Consider the following 16197-nt stretch of genomic DNA (forward strand, 5'->3'; position numbering starts at 1 on the left):
CGGATGTACGCCTAAGGTCCCCGGGGAGCCATGGAGCCCCAGAGTGACCGGGAGACACCCGACCCTTTCATTGAGACCCTCCTGCCACCAGCGCCAGGGAGCAGAGAGGGCTGGAGCCGGAGCCGGAGCGGAGCCAGGCGGATTTTCCGCAGGAAATCCCCGCGGAGGTAGGCGGGGACGCGGCAGTCAGCTGAGCCGCGCTGCCAGCTGCCACCGCCGCCACCGAGGCCGCTGCCAGCCGCCCTCCGCCATGGGCACGGCGTGAGCAAAGGTGAGAGCGAGCCGAGTCCAGGGCCTCCGCGCACCTCGGGAAAGGGATGGGAGCTCCCCAGGCCGGAATGCGGCCCACGGGGCAACCACGGCCCTGCTAGGCCCAAAGCACCCGGCATCGGTGGCCCGGGAGTCCCACGGAGGGGCAGCCAAGTCCCTTGGCTAATGGGTCATGCAGGGAGAAAGGAGCTCAGCTGGCGCATGTGGATGAAATGAAGGCATGGTCGCATTTTCTTTTATTTTTATATTTTTTCAGCACTTCTTTGGCCATAAAGTGAATTCCCCTCTTGGCTGCCCCCGCCTGCGGCCGCCGCGGGATGTCGGGCAAGCTGCAGAGCCGGCCGGCCGAGCATGGCGAGCATCCCCGGCGGCGGGTGGCCAACGGCGCGGCCGGCGCGGCCGCCCCCGCGCTCAGCACCTACACGCCCGAGGAGATGGTGCAGCAGATGAAGGAGCTCATCACCGAGAACAACGAGCTGAAAGGTGAACGCCAGCACGGGCTGAGTCCCCCTGGATCTGTATGGAGGAATGGGGGGGAGAACAGCTCAGTCTGTGGGAGAATTACTTGCTTGGGAATGGTAATTCTGTCCACTTGGGATAGTGAGGTGAAAAACCTGCTTTGCTGTTTTGATGTGACATAAAGAGCTGTTTTTATTCCCTCTAAAACACCTCGGTGTTCATAAAGCAACAGAGCATGAGTTGGCATTATTTCCTGCATGTTATGATTTCAAACTGTGGCATCTGAATCCCATCTGAATCCTCTGGAGACTGCTCTAAGTTCTCTGCCATGAAGTCAGAAGGGTATCTCTGATAGGAAAGAAGCTTCTACAGGTACCTCTGGAATTCTGCTAAAAGGTCCTATATCCTACAGAATCATTTTTCAGGGCCATATTTTCACTTACTTTTAACTTACATATTTTAGCTGACACCTTGCAGAATGATTCTCCACACTAATATTCATTTACAATATCCAGTTCCTCCTTGTTAGCTGAGACTCTTGTTAGCTGTGTATAACATAACACCAAGATGTAATGGAAGTTAGTGAAAAAATGTACAAAAGATTTTCAAGATATTGGATTTGTATTTGTTACTCAAAAACAAGTCAGAAGTATTTTAATTGGCTCTGTAGAAATCTCATAAGCATTCTAGAGCAGACTGGCACATGCACATGTTTCCCAGAGAGGAAGAAATATCTTTGCTGAAAATGATTGATTTTATGCTTTTCAGTGCTTGCAGTCAAGTCTCAAGGAGAACATTTTTAAACCTATTTGAGATTTTCTGTTTGATTGTATCCTTTTTAATACTATAATTTAATGGCCTAGAAGGAACATTTTCTCTACTGAATCTCACCCTTCTATAATATCTGTGCTCCAGAGTAAACCAGTTTTATTTTGTTGTTGTTCTTTTAAAGAATGCATGCAGCAAGGTAAGAAACCCTGTACTTCTTGGCTTAGCAATAAGTCACAGATTGAGAGAAGGTAAATATGTGATTTCATCAATGCATTTAATGCTATTTATGTTAGAGAACTATATGAAATTTAACTTTGTTTCACTGTTTAGGACACATAAAAAGGAGGCCCTTGTTTTATACCTAAGTTAATCTATAAGATACTGAAGACTACTGAGCCTAGTGTGGAGAAAATCTGCTATTCCATTGACAGAGTATTAATATGAATCAATATCTTATCTTTGGCTATGATTTAGAAGCCATGAAGTTGCACAACCAAGCTATGAAGGAAAGATACGAGGAACTTTCTATCTGGCGAGAGAAGCAGAAAGAAGAACGTGAATTTTACGAGTCAAAATTTAAAGAAGCTAAGCAGTGCTTGCTGGCCAAATGCATGGAAAATGAACAGCTACAGAAAGAGCTTCAGAGCTTAAAAGAAAGAGAAGAAGGAGCTGAAATGGTAAGTTGGGAATTGTTTGGATGAACAGACTTTTAAATTGGAAATCTGGAGCGTTCATATCCATTCATCACACTGGGAGGTTTGGAGTTTTGTTCACATACTCCATTTTTATCTTTATGCTTTTAACAATAAGTGTTGGCCAATTGTGAAATTGGTCTTCTCAGAAATACATGTAGCTCTAATTCTTTATCTTACTTGTCAGACTGATGAATATTGGTATTCAGGACTATGTGAATTTTCTGTTGCCCGATAAAGGGTCAGTGTATTAGCCGTCTTCTCAATATCCTCCCCTCTCTTCTAACTGTCAGTGTTATGAAACTTCATTGGAAGTCTTTTGTTGTATAAATTGAAATTGGCCAATGAGTTCAGAAGTTAGAAGGGGAAGAAAGACCCCTTCTAACCCCCTTATAGATCATATGGTTATTTAAGTACTGCTTACATAAAACTAAACCAGAAGTCATATTCCAGATTTTCAAGCAAACTCAGGAGAAGAGGAGCCAGGAAGAGTTACTAAACGGAAGCAGGGGCATTATCCTGCTTTTTCTTGCTTCAGAACATCTTGTTCTTTCGATACTTGAAGCATTTGTCATTGGTTTAATGATCCAACTTGCTTGAATAATCCAGTTAAGTAAAAATAAGTCACTCTGTAGTCTCATCTCCAAGAGCTTCAAAGAGTAAGCCTAAGTCTTGAGGGATTCTTTGCAGTTTTATTACTCAGTGATAACCATAGCATAGACATACTTAAAAATACACAGAGTGTGGAAGGGAGGAAGATGGTCAAAAAGATAGGGAGAGATTTATATATGCAGACAGAGTACAGAGAAGACTGAAAATGGGAATGTGGAAAATCTCCCTGCTGATTGTTTTTTTCTACCTAAAATCTTAGGTGGATTTGGGAGAAGAGAAATAGGGATTTGGAGTGGAAAACGAAAACACAAAAACTCTGGACCGAAGAAGAAAGTGTGGGATGGCCAGGGACACTTTGTGGTGATGAGAGACATAGATTATTCAGGCAAAGATTTACAACCTAGTTATCTGTACAGCTTGACCTCTGTATCCAAAGAACCAGGTCCATCTTCTGCAGAAGCACGATCCTTGTTGTGTGATAAGTTGGTTTCACTTCTTGCTATCCAGTGGACCAAAACGTGGCTCAGGAGTCTGTACTGGCTTTTCCTAGGTGAACTTCAAGAGAGAAGCAGCAGTGTGGAGCAATATTATTATGTGTCAGCCTTCCTGCTCCTTGGCGAGTGTTTCCTTTTTGTTGCTAACACAGAGTTTTGTTTCTCCCAGGAGGGCTGCACCGCTCCAGAGAAGGAAGGGAGGCTGCTGAAATCCCAGGTGCTGCGGCTCCAGGCCGAGAAGGCAGATCTGCTTGCCATCATTTCAGAGCTGCAGGTTAAGCTGAACAACGCAGCAGAGGACTCTTTTGTGGAGATTGCCATGCTTGTAAGTGCCTGGAATAAAAATAAGTGCAGGGAATAAAGCGAGCAGCAGCCAGCAACTTTGATTCCAGCTTCTTTCTGCCACCTTAGTTTTCTTCCTGCACTAGTCCAGCTGATGAGAAAATCAGGTCTGAGTGAGAAAGTTCCCTTGCAGTGAAGGTGCAGCTATTTACTTGATGATGTTTTCACTAAGTTTGTATAATTTAGTACATCATTTTACTTTAGTAGAAAGAGTGCATCGACTCTCAAAGTAATGCACACTGTCTATGCCTTTTCTAGGGGGAATAGCAAACTCTATCAGCACCATCAGTAATACAAGACAAAGGCATGCCGGATTTGAGAGAGGGGTTGCATAGCCTCTAACATCAGCTCATTTATTAAGGGGCATCACTTCTGCATAGAGGGGTCTGTTTCTTTTAGGAATGGGGCTCGTTTTCCTTATGGTAGAAGCACAAAGATGAGGTCAAGCAAAATTAAGTCCAGCCTATTTTATTGCAGAGTTAGAGAGTGTGCCATAAAGGCAGAGAAATCTACTTCTGTTCTTGTATCTGAGAAATTTTAACAGGCAAAATATGAAAAGTGAAAACATGGATCTCCACTATCTCCATAGTAGTGGATCCCTCTCTAGAAAGGACAATTTCAACAAGAGATTAAAATAATTTAATTAAAACATGTTTGTAAAGGTTTTTGAGTTGTCAAAGAAATTTTTAAATTGCAGGAAGTCTATGTTCTAATTTTTTGTTGTAAAGATTCTCCTTTGAGCTGCAAAGTTCAGGAAGAAGGCACTGAGTCTTACTCTGGGAAAGAGGAGAGGTTCCCTTTGGGACTCAGTGGAGTGGTTTTTAGGCTTATATTCAATCATCTCCAGGGATGTTTGGTCTTATTCCTTGATGCCCTCTTATCTTTGAGGGAAGTGGCCACATATGTTGTGGATGAAAGTAAGTCAAATCTCTGAGTTCCTCTTGTCCGGTCCTGGAAAGATACTAGACAAAATGTGAAATATTTTGATATTTCCAAATGTGTGTAAGTTTTGTGTTTCAATTATTTTATTTTCCACTAGAATATTTTTTCCTGTTTTCCTTGCTTGCTTAGATGAAGTAAGTAATTTTATGTTCTGCTTCGTTCAAATTCAAAGCTAACGGTGTTTTTCTCTTTCCTAGGAAGGAGAAATAAATAGAACTGCAAAAGAAAATCAAGATAACAGTGGTGAAACGACAAGTAATCCTGCTATCTACATGTATGTATGTTCTTGTGTTATTTATATTTCTGTAATGTGTTTTGCTCCTAGTGAGCAAACAGTGCTAGTGAAAAAACAGTGTTTTTTTCTTATGAGCAATGAACTAGTAAGTCTGTTTTTCTGTGATCTTGCATCCTTCCATTGCAGTACTCCTACCAACCTACCATGGCAGGAAGATCTTCAGCTGTCTGACAATTTTCTTTCCTGTTTTCATCTGCCCCTCCAACTGAGTGGAGAGAGTAAATCCTTAGGCCAGTTGCAAAGGCACTTAAGTACACATGGACTTGCCAAGTAGCTGATACTTTTCAAGCTTTCAATGGAGACCAAAGAGAGGAAGGCTGAAACTTTCCCTCCATTCTAGTCACTGAGGACTCTAGTAGATCATTTGCTCTCTACCCCATTATCATGATGTTTCTAAGAATCAGGGGTCTCCTCTTTCAAATCTAAACCTTGTGAGCAGTAAGTATGAGGTCTTTTATGGTGTGGGAGACAGGCAGTGCAATCACATAGGCCTATTTTTCAAATTACCAGGCTTTAAATATCAATGATCTCTTTAAGGTACCTCTCAAAATTTGCTCTTTACGTCAGCTCCAGGGCATAAGGGACTTTCTGGCCCTTGGCTGAACCTTTGCTTCATGGACATAGACAGCTGATACTAGTAAAGTTTCCATTTTGGATCGTGCCCATTTTAACAGCTAGATGGTTGTGGCTGAAGTTTCTTATTTACTTTGTGGCCTTTGCTTTTGGAAGGGACAGCTATACAAAATGCTCATGAGACAGCAGGCCAGAAAGCTGTGCACTAGATAAAGGCTTTTCCTTGAACCTGTCACAGTTCTGCAAGGGAGATTGGCATTCCAGTGCTATAAAATGTAAAGCTTGTGCTTCCATATGAAGCTAAGAAGCTGCAATTCAGTTAAGAAGCTGCAAGCAAATAAATGATTAAGATCTGGAGAGAGACACACTGAAAGTGTGACCACAGAGCAAGTTGCAAGCACTCAGATTGTCATTTGCAGTGGGTTATGAGAACGTTCTGTTTGTGAAGAGAGGTTCTCTGTAAGACTCGCTTCCCTTTTGATGAGTGTCTATGCCATATCTGCAATAACAGGAGGTTGATGTGCCTCTTAAAATGTTTCCGGTGTCACCATGTGTTTTTGTCCAGTATTGAAACTTCACATTGGTGCTATTAGCAAGCTCAGAGAAACATGATTCACTCAGGATGAGTTTATTTCTTTAGAGGTAGAAGCAGGCAGGAAAAATCCCCTGATAAAGGTGTTTACTTGAAACACTCCTGGCTGAACACTGTCTTTGATACTGAACTTTGCTCAGCAAAGATTTCTAGCTCTCAACAGCACATACAGGACTACCGTTTACTTTCAGTTCTGAACTACAGAAATGAAGCTTTGAACACGTGCTTTTTAGCTGAGCTTTTGAAATGCAAAATGCACAGTGCATGCACCTATATCTCACCATATAATTAGTCTAATTTGACCTTCTGTCTGGGTGGATTTAAAGAGAGTTCATTTTTCTTATTTTTCAGGGAGCTTTGCATTTGTTTTGAATCATTCCTATGTTAGCTTAATACATTTTTCCAAAGAGCTTTAGAGTATGATGGAGGTGAAGTATTGAAGGAATTTTATCTGAAAAAGGAAGTAATTTCCAATGCTCATTTCTGATAGAACATACCTTCTTTTCCTGGAAAGGAGTAAGACAGAGATAAGAAATGTTTCCTGTGTTTAGTGATGTCTATAGCACTTTCGTTTTCCTTGCTTAAATACAAAATTGTTTCCCCAGCTGTCAAACCACTGTGCAAAACAAGGCCCATATTTGCCCACATAGGGGCTTTTTGAGGACTGTGGCTCACAGCCTGTGAGCAGGTTTTGCTTCTTGAGAACGGCCTGTTTACTCATAGTGTTGTTTTTCTGCACAGAGGCCTTTCAGAATGAGTCCTGGCATTAAGGGAAAGAGGATTCTGCAATAAAATCATAGAGCTGCTGTTAATTACAATTGGTTTTGTTTGAAGCAGGAGCAAACTCACAGATGAAGGGAAAAATTTAGAGTCTGAGGATCTAACTGTGAGTCAGCTGCTCTGCTGCCTTCGAAATGAAACACAGAAGAGGGAAACCCTTGAGAAGGAACTGCAGAATCACAAAGAGAGGTATGAAATAGATGCACTATGACACTTTGAGCTGCTTTCTTTCATGGATTCTGCTGCAGTTACCAGGTCTGTGACTGATAAGAGACAAGCTGAAATATCCGTATAATCTGTATGAGGAATGTCCTGAGTGCTCATTAGTTATAACTACTTTTTATCATAGTGCTGGCAGGGATAAACCAATTGTGTGAGGCACTTGGAAAAGCTCACTAAAAATGACTAGAATAAATTTAATTCCAAACTTATCAAAGAGTATGGTTTTCCGCAGAGATTTGCACGAGGGTCTGTGCCTGATCAGTTATATTGTTGTATATCAGCATGACTGTTGAGGTCTGGAAAGTGCCTGAGCAGTAGCTGTTCCCTGATTCCCGTTTGCAGAGACAGAGTTAGATTTTCTGAACATCATCTGCTGTAAAAAGCTGGTCTCACAGTAGTTGCTTCTACATGGTCTTCTTGGAAGAAGTAATGAGCCATAGCCAAATGATCCTTAGAAATCTCAGCCTTTGAAAATATAAAAGGGAAATGGAGGTAATGTTAATGATAGGTTCAGTGAACAGACTGACCCGCTTCCAGAGGTAAAGCAGTTTTGGACAGCACCAAAGACTGATCTCTGAGGGCAAAATCACTTCAGTGGTCATGTAGGCTTTCCTGAATGTTGGTGCTTTCAGTTCATGGCTGTGATGTTAGAATGAGAGTACATCACATGTATGAAATACTTAAGCAGTCACAATCTCACTCAAATATGGGCCAAATCTGTTCACTGCTGGATCCTTCTGATTTCCAGACTGTCAAAACTCAAGAAGGAAGAAGGAAATTGTCTGGAGAGTGGGACTCAAACTGAGAAGGAAGAGGACAGATCAGAGTCGGTAAGTGCTTGTCCTCCTGGGCTGAGACGTGATAACTCAGAGCTTGTGTGTTGAGGACAATAAGCTTAGAGCCTGGATTTCCACTTGTAGACAAGAAGCAAATTACAAATATCCTGCCTGGGGCCTGGAAATGAATCTTGGCCTCTCCAGTATGGATCTTAGAGATGGTTCAAAATTACATCAGGCACCAAAAAATATGTAAGGTTGATAGCCAAGAATTAGGGGAGCGTAACATAATTCCAGGTATGCTTCTTTGCTGTGACTGTGCCCACTAAACAGAGAGGAATGAAGCCATTCCCAGGTTCACAAAGTATTTTCTCACTGCTGAGTAGGTCAGGTTTGGGGTCAGAGTCCCCTGGCAGCAAACTGTATAAATAAACTTTGTTTGTAGGTTCATGTGGTACCTAGTGTTATTTTTTTTTATTGTTTCGATGAGATCCATTATAAAGGTGGAACATAACTGTCCTGGACTGAGATGCAGCCACAGGCAAAATAAGTCTTGTTATTTTCAGTGACAGCTTTGAATAGATTCTGGGGCTGGGATACAGATCCAGATTCAGACTAATTTTTATGCCTGCATTAGGTGTCTTTTTAGCCACAGAAACCAAACTCATTCCCAAGCTGAAGGTAATGGGCTGGAGACTTTTCATGCACATGAGATGATCAGGCATTATCAATGAACACTACAGTACTAGGGACAATTAAACTAAAGTCAGGAAGATTATAAGATTTCCGAGTTTCTTTAGGAAAGCTCTGGAATGTAGCTCCAGAGTCTATAGACCAGCAGGAGTCCAGGGCTTAACCTCTTCTAAAACATATGGATATACTTTAGGGATTGGGACACAGAGGTATCCTTCATGTTGGGTTGGAGGATAATATACCTGCTGTTTCTTTCCTCCTCCTGCTTTTCACTTATCTTTAGGATTTTTCCATTGAGCAAGCAGATGGGCAGTGAACAAACCATTAGTGATCTAAACAAAATCAATACAGAATATGCATGGTTCAATATCTTGCCCATATTGGATAAGAAATAGTCCTGGTTCTGTGAACATTTGAGCATCAGAAGTGAATCACTCTGAAGATTTGCAGACACCTCAGGCATTGATGGTAGATAATAGAAAATTTAGCTAATTAACTCTTTTGTGTAGTGCTCTTCCCAGGGCTTAGAGCCCAAATGAGAGGGCGAGACTCACGATAAAGCTGATTAAAATTTTACTAGAAATTATTTTCTTCTTGTCTGCTATGTTGAGTCATGAATTAGTGATAATGGAGTTATTGTTGGGGTTGTTTCAGAGGAGTGTGTTTTACATTGTGAATGTGTTTTACATTGTGAACTCTAAGAAAGACAAAGCAGGTATGATTCCAATCTAGTTAAGTTATAATCTAGCCCCCACTGGAAAGTCAGTAACATTGGTGTCTTTGTGTCACCCAGATTTTACAAAAGGGTTGAGTCAAGATGTCATTCTGTCATGTTTAGGAATAATCTTTAACTGTGAAACATTGCAAAAGGGGGCTTACTGTTGAGCATAAAGTGTAATGGTGTGGAGTGACTTGTGCTCTTTTTTCTAGAGGAAGAATGGTACTTCTTGTGGCTAGATATCTTTCTCAGCCTGCAACTTTCCTATCTTGAATTGTCCATATATAATTTTCCTATTTTTTCCTCATTCTTTCTCTGTAAGGTTGGCAGTGAAGTAGAAATCCTGAATATGCAAGTGTGTGCTCTGTTTAAAGAGCTTCAGGAGGCCCATGAGAAGTTAAAAGAAGCAGAACTGATTCAGAAGAAGCTTCAAGAAAAGTAAGGTTCAGAAAAACAAAAAGTCTCCTATTATATCCAGTATACATTTGTAGACAACTGCCACCATGGGATGAGAGATGGGAAACTCACCATCTCTACAAATATCAACTTAAGTATCAGCTCCACAGAACTGTAAAAGATTGCTCTTTGTAAGTAGAAGAGCAAGTGCAGAAACAGGGTAATTCTGACAAAATCTGAGCTGCCTTCCTAGTTCTAGATACCCCAAATAATTTAATTTGAATTAATTTGATTTAACATTTCCTGATGTTAATCAATCACATAATCAATCCCTGTTTTAATCTTAAATTCATAATCGTAAGAAAAAAAAAATGTTGAGTTCATCAGCTTCCTGTTCTAATGGACTTGTATAGACTTAGTTTTGTCTTTCCTTGTTCTTCATCAAAATAAGTCTTTAAAATGAACCCCAAAAAAGTATGCTTCTTAATGCTTAAGAAAAGTTGAACGGAAGAAGTCAACCGTCTTTTTTCCTTGTTCTGTCAGATGCCAAGTACTTGAAAGGAAAAACTCTGCTGCTGCATTAGAACTGGATGAGAAGCAGCAGCTAATATACACTACCAAGAAGCTGGAACTTCAGGTGGAGAGCATGCAGGCAGAGATCAAGCTGGAACAAGCCAAAACACTGGAAGAAAAGTATGATTTGGTTTTGTACTTCAGAGAGATACCTGTTGTCAGTAAGGAAAGGCTATCAAAGAAATCCTGACCAAACTGACCAATTGAATCTGAAATATGAGTTTTGTGTCCTGCATTTTCTGTTGAAACCATGTTTGTCTGTAAAGTCTAAAATAGAAATTATCTCAACATCTATGATGGAGTCTCCACATTAGGAGTCTCCACATTAGGCCCAAACAGAGTCCTGTTGTCCATTAAACCCCTTACTTAGGGAAATTTGAGCTGTAAGTTCTGACTTGCATCTTCATTTGTCTTCAAGTCTAAGAAAGAGGTAGAAGTGTTTGGGGTCAGATTAAATAAACAAGAAGAGAAAGCTAAGAAGTGACAACAGTTCTCCCATTGACTAGCACGAGTAATTTTGTCCACAGGTTGATATGGTAAGGACAAGTCAAGGGGGGACTGTAACAGGCAAGTGATAGTAATAAGGAGACCTACAGCCCCTATCTATAGGTATATACCTATCTATAGGTATATATACCCTATAGGTATATTGCCTTCCTGTGCAATCCAAGTAAAGACTGTGAAAATGTCAGTCCAAGCTGTAGCAAGAGGCTGACCTATTTGAAGGACCAGTCTTTGGCTGCTTGATAGGATGTTGGCTCTCTTTGGAGTCTATGTCTGGTTCCTTTCACGGTGAAATCTCCTTCATTTGAATCCTTAAGTCAAGACTTTGTAAAGGAGATGTTAAAATTTGTGAGACAATTTGTGAGCTTGCTATAAAAATATTGGGTGAGGGATTCTTTAACATGTGGATCAGTAAGAACATTTGTTGGACTTAGATAGAGCAGCACCTGATTCCTTGGAAGAGAGATTATGAGAGATGGAGCCCAATTTTCCTCTCATCAGGGAGAGAGAATCATTTTTAAGAACCACATTTTTCTTAAAGTCTAGTAGATTATTTAGATTTCTAGATACAACTCTAAATCTTAAAGCTAGGAGAACTGAAATGTTACGAAAGAATGAAAGAAATCTTCACTGGAACAAACAGAATAGTTAAAAGTTAAAATGAATGTTAAATATTAAAAGGAGCACAGAAACTTTCAAAAATTTTGAAGCTTTTAAAACTTTCACCTCTTTTCTTTTCAAAAACAGGGCAAAAAATAGTAGCTTGCAGGATGCATACAACAAACTCCTCTCTGAACTCACTAAGGCAATGACAACAATCGATGACTTGAAACTCAAAGAGGTAAAGTCACCATGAGAAGAAATGACCATGAATTAGGAGTAGAGGGGGAAGGGTGGGAGAATATATCTAGGAAAAAAAAATAAATTATTGTCATCCCTTCTACCTAATATAACATGCAATGTGGTATGCTCAGAATAAGAAAAGAGCATTGCGATTTCAACTTTGCTCTGAAAAACACAGATCTTCTGTTGTCAGTTATTAAAATGCATCAGCACTTCCATGCTGTTTTCTAAACAGGGTCTAATCTTCAGTGCAGTGTGGAGTCCAGCCCATAGGCAGAAATGATAAACAAAGGCATAAGCATGTTCTTGTATTATATTTTGTAAACATGGGAAGGTAGACTCTAAATAGTTGTGTAATCTTGGAATTATAGGATGCCTACCACACTGAGCTCCTATTTGTAACTGTGGTTCCACAACTAAGTGCAAAATTCTCCTGTAAAATTTTGGAAAGTGGGAAAATATCTTTTGCAGTGTCCATTAGGGAGTTCTGTTTTGGCTTGATATAATGTAGCTTAAAAGATCAAAACAGATCTATACACTAAAATATTGAGTAGTTTTAGTTCCAGTTCCTTTGATGACCAGGGAATGATAGCTTTCCCAAGGGCGGGAGGACTAAACAGCAAACTGTCCCACTTGAGGAAATGTCATATTTCTGAGATGACAGTTCTTTCTTGCAGCTGGACCAAGTGGATAAAGCTGCGTTTGAAGAACTTTCTGCAAAGGTGGAACTGGCAGAACAAGCCCTCGCTGCAAAACAGCTCAAGATAGATGAAATGAAGCAGGTAATTGCCAAGCAAGAGGAAGACCTGGAAACCATGGCCGTGCTCCGTGCTCAGGTAGGAGCTCTTCATCAGCAATGGGATGGTGCCCTTGACCACTACTCAGAAATGAGGAGCAGCTATCTGCCAGCTCACTCACTGCAAATTTTATATCTGTTTGCTGAATTCACTGCAGCCTGTAGATACTGTTGGAGTTTTTTAAGCACATGCAGGATATAAACCCATAGCATGGGTTTGCTGTTGTGACGTACGTTACATGGGTATGGCTCAATCTCGACTTACAAGTTCCTACCATAATTTAATTTTTTTGATCAGATGGAGGTGTATTGTTCTGATTTCCAYGCCGAGAGGGCAGCAAGAGAGAAGATCCATGAGGAGAAAGAGCAGTTGGCCCTCCAGCTGGCCTACATGCTAAAAGAGCAGCAAAACCTTGAAGATCTCAGCCGGTAAGAGATGCATTGCTCAGCTGAGCTGCCTTGAGATTGTCTTGCCACCCTGTGTGCTGGAGCTGACCAGTATATTCTTGCTAGCATCTCCCTAGAGAAACAGACAGGCTTCAAGTCATTTATTTCTTGGTTAATTTGAATTTTAGAAGAGAAAAAATGGAAGTGACTGACTTCTGTGTTCTAATTTTGTGATAGGAAATCTGTAAGGCGTTTTAGTCCTTGGTAGCCCTGGGAAGAGTTCCCTTTAAATGATTCATACATATTAATTTCTCCCCACCAATTCATTTGAGGTATTTCTTAGGGTTTTGCCTTCAATTTTAGTGTTGAATCTATAGCTAAACTTGCTGAATGTGTCCCAGGGATATCTGCATCTGGCTTAAGGTGATGGCAATATGTGGACACATGCAGTGTTAAGTTCTATGATATCCTGGACATTCACTATTTTAGCTCTTTTAATGTTAAAAGAGAAAAAATAAAGAAAAAAAAAAGTAGTATTAACCATGTGTCCTCCACAGCCTGAATCCTCCACCCTGTCTCTGAATGGTAGTTGTGGACTATGTGCTTTACTGGTTGACACAAATCTTTCATATCTAATTTATTTTCATTTTATTACCTTTTCTGGAAATAATAGGAAAGAAACCTTCTCCATCTTTTTAATTTTATTTCTATATTTATTTATAGTTCTTCTAAGTAACCTCATTTGTTCCTCTATTCTCCACAGAAACAATTTGGCAGAGATGCAGAACCGGCATGGAGCCAGGGCAGCAGGAGATCGGGAGCATTCACCTCACCTTGTTCAAAGAGGTACTGTAAGGAGCCTCTCTAGCCAAAATGGACTAGGTTCTGCTGTGTTCAATTTAAAATAGCTTTGCTTGGCTGCAAGCAAATCCCCAACTTCTCTTTGGTTATTATGGCATCAGGCTAGTTGCAGGGAACATGATTCTCCGGCCATTATGAGCAGGATAGACTTATTTCAGCCATTGCACAAACACACAAAAAAAAAAAAAAAAAAAAATCAGTAAAAGGTAATCTTGTATTTTCTCTACTTGCAGGAACTGGTAGTCAAGACTGGTCTCAGCAGCGGAATGTCTCAGTGTATTCATGTCCCAAATGTGAAGAAATTCTACCTGATTTGGACACGCTGCAGATTCATGTTATGGACTGCATTAATTGAGTGATGCCCTCCAATTCCTCATATACTAGAATTCACCTGCCAAACAAATACACTTCTTTTTTTTTTTCCCTTCTGCTATAGTAACAGCCAGCTCTATGTCTAGTCAAGGGTTTTCCTAGGATCTTTCTCATTAATTCAATGGGAAAAAGGGAAGACTCCCATCCTGCCCTCTACTCTTGTTTTAACACAGTTTAAAACACTGTCTTGTTTTAATCTGCTTTAGGAAAAGAGTTTTTATAGGCTAACAAAACAAATGCATTAAGAAACAACCAGGGTGTCTGCTGCAGTGAAAACTTTGAGTAACGCTTCCCTGATATGTTCTGCCCTCATGACTGACATGCAAGTGATAACCTAGAGTATCACTCTGAATTATTGAAATCAGAAGAGAAATGAGATACTAATCAGTTAAAGTACGGAAGCCCACATATAGTTCAGCTTTCCTATACTACTAATCAGGAAGGTAAGTCATTAAAAATACTGTTGGAGAAGCTTTCATTAAAATGGGGGAGTGTTGTATTCTTCAAAATGAACCCTGTTCTTTCTCCAGGTGACAGGTTTATTGCTGTCCTTGTGACTATGTTAATCTGATGTTATATTTTTGATGGCCTATGTAACTTCTTGCTTTAGCCAGATGTGGGCAAGGTTTGAGATAGATCATTTAGGTCTGATACATGTAGCTACTGGTGTATTCAAGTCACTTGGTTTTATAGAACTGTGCGTTTTCAGGTGTGGTCTTTATTCTTCTTTGTTATAATAAGTTCATTTGAACCTGTACAGTATCATGATAGAAAGAACTGAGATGGATGTAATCTAATTTAAAAAGAGGATTATAATGGACTTTCATGTCTGAGAATAAATCTATTACAAGTATAAAATCATGTCTACCTGTGAATACATTAGAGGCTTAAACTGGATTGCAAATACCAGTGGCTCTAAAATGGGTATAAAAGAACTGCTTTGTATTAGTTCTTTCCATGTTTTGATGTGTTTATATCCTATATTCTAATTCTATATTCTACATAATGGAAGAAAATACACCACTCTAACTAAATATGAACCAGCTTGAAAGGCAAGAAACGACTAAAGGAAATTTTTGGGATCCATAGAAAAGAAGAGTTCTGTTTGTTTTGCAAACAACTGATATTTGCACTGTTAGAAACTGTCAGGCAAGAGAAGTCAACCAGATGCACAAAAACCTCTGAGCTACCGAAATGATGTCTCGTTATGACCACAGGAGTTATGTAGAATAGCAACAGATTAGGTAAATCAGGTGAGGGACAAAGAAGGTGGGACAGAAATCAGTAAAATTATATTCTTTCCTTTTTAATTCGAAAACAGCATCTACTCCCATGTAGATAATGACATATAACAATTCAGTTGCAACATGTATCTCTGTTGCCACATAAACCAGAAAAGAGGAAAGCAGTTTTTGCTGTGGAGTTACAAAAGGATAGACCCTTTTCCATAAACACTGCACCAGCAAAGTAAGTTACAGCAAGTTTCCTCCCACATTTGATGCCCTGACTTGAACGCTGTGTATGAGCTGGACCTATTTAGTCTGGAGAAGAGAAAATTGAGAGGGGATCTGATCAATATGTATTAAGTACCTGAGGAGAGAATGTAAAGAAGATGGGGCCAAACTCTCCTCAGTGGTGGCCACAGGTAGGACAAGGGCCAGTGGGTATAAGTTGAAACTCACACAGTTCCATCTGCATGCAAAGAAGAACTTCACTGTGAGGGTGATAGAGCCCTGGAACAGGCTGCCCAGGGAGGCTGTAGAGTCTCCTTCTCTGGAGATCTTCCAAACCCGCCTGGATGTCACCCTGTGCCCCATGCTCTGGGTGTCCCTGCTGGAGCAGGGGTTGGACTAGATGATCTCTATAGGTCCCTTCCAGCCTCAGCCATTCTGTGATTGTGTGCGATTCTATGTGAAGGAGTCATATGGTCACCTCCAAGACATGGCTTATTACCCGTGTCACCCATTTATAAGAAAAATGATGGTAAAGAGCAGGCCATGCACAGCTGATAATAGGCTGCTTTTCCTTGAAATTCAGACCAATATTATAATGATGGTACCACCTGTGAGAGAGAAAAGCTGGTGGATTTAATTCTTCAAATTAACCCCCAAATGACACTTTAATGTTAACCTACTTCAGTAAATAAGTTCTCTTCAGAACTGCCTTGTGGATGAAGAGCCAAAAGGGGGATCACAGAGGAGAAAACACACTGAACAGATCAGTAGCAGAACTAG

At 40.4% G+C, this 16197-nt stretch overlaps 1 protein-coding gene across 2 annotated transcripts; it reads left to right on the forward strand.

Moving 5' to 3' along the window:
- The first annotated feature begins 235 nt into the window (after nt 1-235).
- OPTN (optineurin) lies at nt 236-14696 on the forward strand. 2 transcript variants are annotated; one of them, XM_026033298.1, is made up of 14 exons: nt 236-271; nt 527-753; nt 1975-2177; nt 3468-3623; nt 4780-4856; nt 6877-7011; nt 7793-7874; nt 9554-9669; nt 10171-10320; nt 11452-11545; nt 12225-12383; nt 12642-12772; nt 13494-13576; nt 13825-14696. In XM_026033298.1, exons 2-14 carry the CDS (start codon nt 588-590, stop codon nt 13944-13946), a joined length of 1674 nt encoding a protein of 557 aa, XP_025889083.1. In that variant the 5' UTR covers nt 236-271; nt 527-587; the 3' UTR covers nt 13947-14696. The 2 variants fall into 2 exon arrangements, with proteins under 2 accessions (XP_025889083.1, XP_025889084.1); XM_026033299.1 differs by having other exon boundaries at nt 238-271; nt 6880-7011.
- Nucleotides 14697-16197: the final 1501 nt, after the last annotated feature.

Source organism: Nothoprocta perdicaria, unplaced genomic scaffold (assembly GCF_003342845.1).
Source record: "Nothoprocta perdicaria isolate Ctin4 unplaced genomic scaffold, notPer1 scaffold_127, whole genome shotgun sequence".
NCBI lineage: Eukaryota > Metazoa > Chordata > Aves > Tinamiformes > Tinamidae > Nothoprocta > Nothoprocta perdicaria.